At 40.0% G+C, this 2559-nt stretch overlaps 1 protein-coding gene across 1 annotated transcript; it reads right to left on the reverse strand.

Annotated features, from left to right (window-relative positions):
* Nucleotides 1-654: 654 nt before the first annotated feature.
* On the reverse strand, nt 655-1747 carry LOC134316558 (ras-related protein Rap-1b-like). The gene has a single exon (XM_062996954.1). It carries the CDS (start codon nt 1566-1568, stop codon nt 942-944), a length of 627 nt encoding a protein of 208 aa, XP_062853024.1. The 5' UTR covers nt 1569-1747; the 3' UTR covers nt 655-941.
* Nucleotides 1748-2559: the final 812 nt, after the last annotated feature.

Raw genomic sequence — 2559 nt, forward strand, 5'->3', positions numbered from 1 at the left:
AAACCTCTGTTCTAAAATTGCCACCTTAGAGCTCAACTGAAGCTTGTTGCTGAAGCAGGAGCTTCTTTCTAGCATGACAGTCCATGGCAAGGTCATAGCTATGAATTAAACATTTGGGAGGACCAAATTCACTGTGGGAAGGAACATTTCTGCCATATCAACATCTGATGGGAACACTGAGTGGAATATGTTTATTTATAATGTTACATTCATACATTAGAGGATGGTGGCACATTTTGATCTGGATATTGTAATTACAGCCGTTGTCCATTGCAATGTACAGCTGGTTTGACTGTAAACAGCGCCAACCATATATTAGCAGCTTTTACCATTCAGATCAATTTCCTCCAAGCATAAAGTAACATTTTGGGTTTTTCTGAACATCTTAAGCTATTTCTGAGAACACTGGACACAAGTCAAGAACACATTCTGAACAATACAGACCCTTATACAATATACACGTTTTTAAATAATAGAGTTCTGTGTTATACAATTTATATATGTATGTAAATCCACTTGTGTTTAAATATTTTGACAGATATTCACATTGGTCCATACATTTAATGATTCTAATATATATTTATACCATTTTACAATATGGATTTTATTTCTTCAAGTAACATAAATGTTTTTTAGCACAATATATGGTACAAGTTTTTCTCAGTTCTTTACATCTAAATATATAAATTCATAAATTAATTTGATGTTGATTTACTCATTCACTAGTGCTTACAGTCTCACCTGCAGTCCATAAGCAAATGTTTGCTCAATATTGTAAATATATATGGTCTAGGCTCTTTTTCATGTTTTCTTCTTCTCACATGGTACACAGCAACGAAAGTGAGAGGTAAAGAAGTTCTCATCCATCCTTTCGGATCAACATTCTCTATTTTATTCATCAGTACCGCTGACCTCAGGTTGAAGGTTCATCCTTATCTGTTCTAGGACACGGTACAGCTGTTTGTTTTATTCATGGGAGGCCTGAATCCTGTGTCTTTGGGAAATGTCTCTCGGCGACGTCTCAGTGCAGGGCTTAGTCGTCTGGGTAGGTTGGTCTGCTGTAGAAGCTCTTTGAATACCTCCAGGACATTGTCATTGTCTTTTGCTGAAGCCTCCAAGAACAAGTTGTTCCAATCCAACTCTACCATAGCCAGCACGTCTTCAGAATTCACCTTCCTCTGATCTTCAAGATCACTCTTGTTCCCAATTACCACAATAGGTGTGAACTTGTCCTCCTTGACCTCCAGGATTTCCTCTCGCAGGTTTTTGACCGTCTCGAGTGACTCAGAGTCATCAACAGCGTAGACAAGCGCAAAGGCATCACTGTTTTGGATGGAAAGCTTGCGCATGGCTGGGAATGAGTAACTCCCGCTGGTGTCCAATATCTCAACGGTCACCTTAACACCAGAGAACTCGTACTCTTTGCTGTGCATCTCCTCCACAGTGCGCTTGTGTTTGGATTCAAATGAGTCATGAAGGAAGCGGTGGATCAGCGACGTCTTGCCCACACCGGCTGCTCCCATGAATACCAAACGCACCTGGGTTTTCTCCTTTACTTCCAGAGACATAGCTGTGCTTTTTCGTATGGATCTTCGTCTGCTTGCTTTTTCTGATGCTCCTGAAGCCTCTTCTGATTGCACAGTGCACTTCAGTCTGACTTCACTTCTCCTCCTCTTTTGTCAACACACAATTTATGTATTTAACACATTCTGCTCCGATGCTCTGATTCTGGGTAGTGCTAGCAATACAGCTCGTGGATGCCTGCGTCTCCTAGCAGCAGGTGCTCAGTTTTATATGCACTTTACTCTCTTGGAAGCCACGCCCCCTATATCCATCAGCCAATCAGGCACCTACATGAAGTCAAAGAGAAAGGTCTGTAAGGTTCATGCAGACTGCTTGCAGAATGTGTACAAGGAGTGTGTGCATGAGTGTGTCTGTGTGTAGATATGAGTCAAAAGAAACACAGCAGCATTTTTTGATTTGCTGCTTCTATAAATAAAAAATATAAAGAAATAAAAAGAATCTACCACCCAACAAGCCATCTACTTTCTGCAAGGCACCAGTTCCACTGACAACGAATCAGTAGCAGAGCTTAATACTGCAACCAACATTTATCTATTAATTCCTTGTCTGTTTTACCACTGTTTATGACTGGGTGAAAGGAAGGAAATATGTACAGTGGGGTCAAAAAGTATTTAGTCAGCCACTGATTGTGCAAGTTCTCCTACTTAGAAAGATGAGAGAGGTCTGTAATTTTCATCATAGGTACACTTCAACTATGAGAGACAAAATGAGAAAAAAAAAAATCCAGGAAATCACATTGTAGGATTTTTCAAGAATTTATTTGTAAATTATGGTGGAAAATAAGTATTTGGTCAATAACAAACAAGCAAGATTTCTGGCTCTCACAGACCTGTAACTTCTTCTTTAAGAGGCTCTTCTGTCCTCCACTCGTTACATGTATTAATGGCACCTGTTTGACCTCGTTATCTGTAAAAAAGACACCTGTCCACAGCCTCAAACAGTCAGACTCCAAACTCAACCATGGCCAAGACCAAA

Source organism: Trichomycterus rosablanca, chromosome 6 (assembly GCF_030014385.1).
Source record: "Trichomycterus rosablanca isolate fTriRos1 chromosome 6, fTriRos1.hap1, whole genome shotgun sequence".
NCBI lineage: Eukaryota > Metazoa > Chordata > Actinopteri > Siluriformes > Trichomycteridae > Trichomycterus > Trichomycterus rosablanca.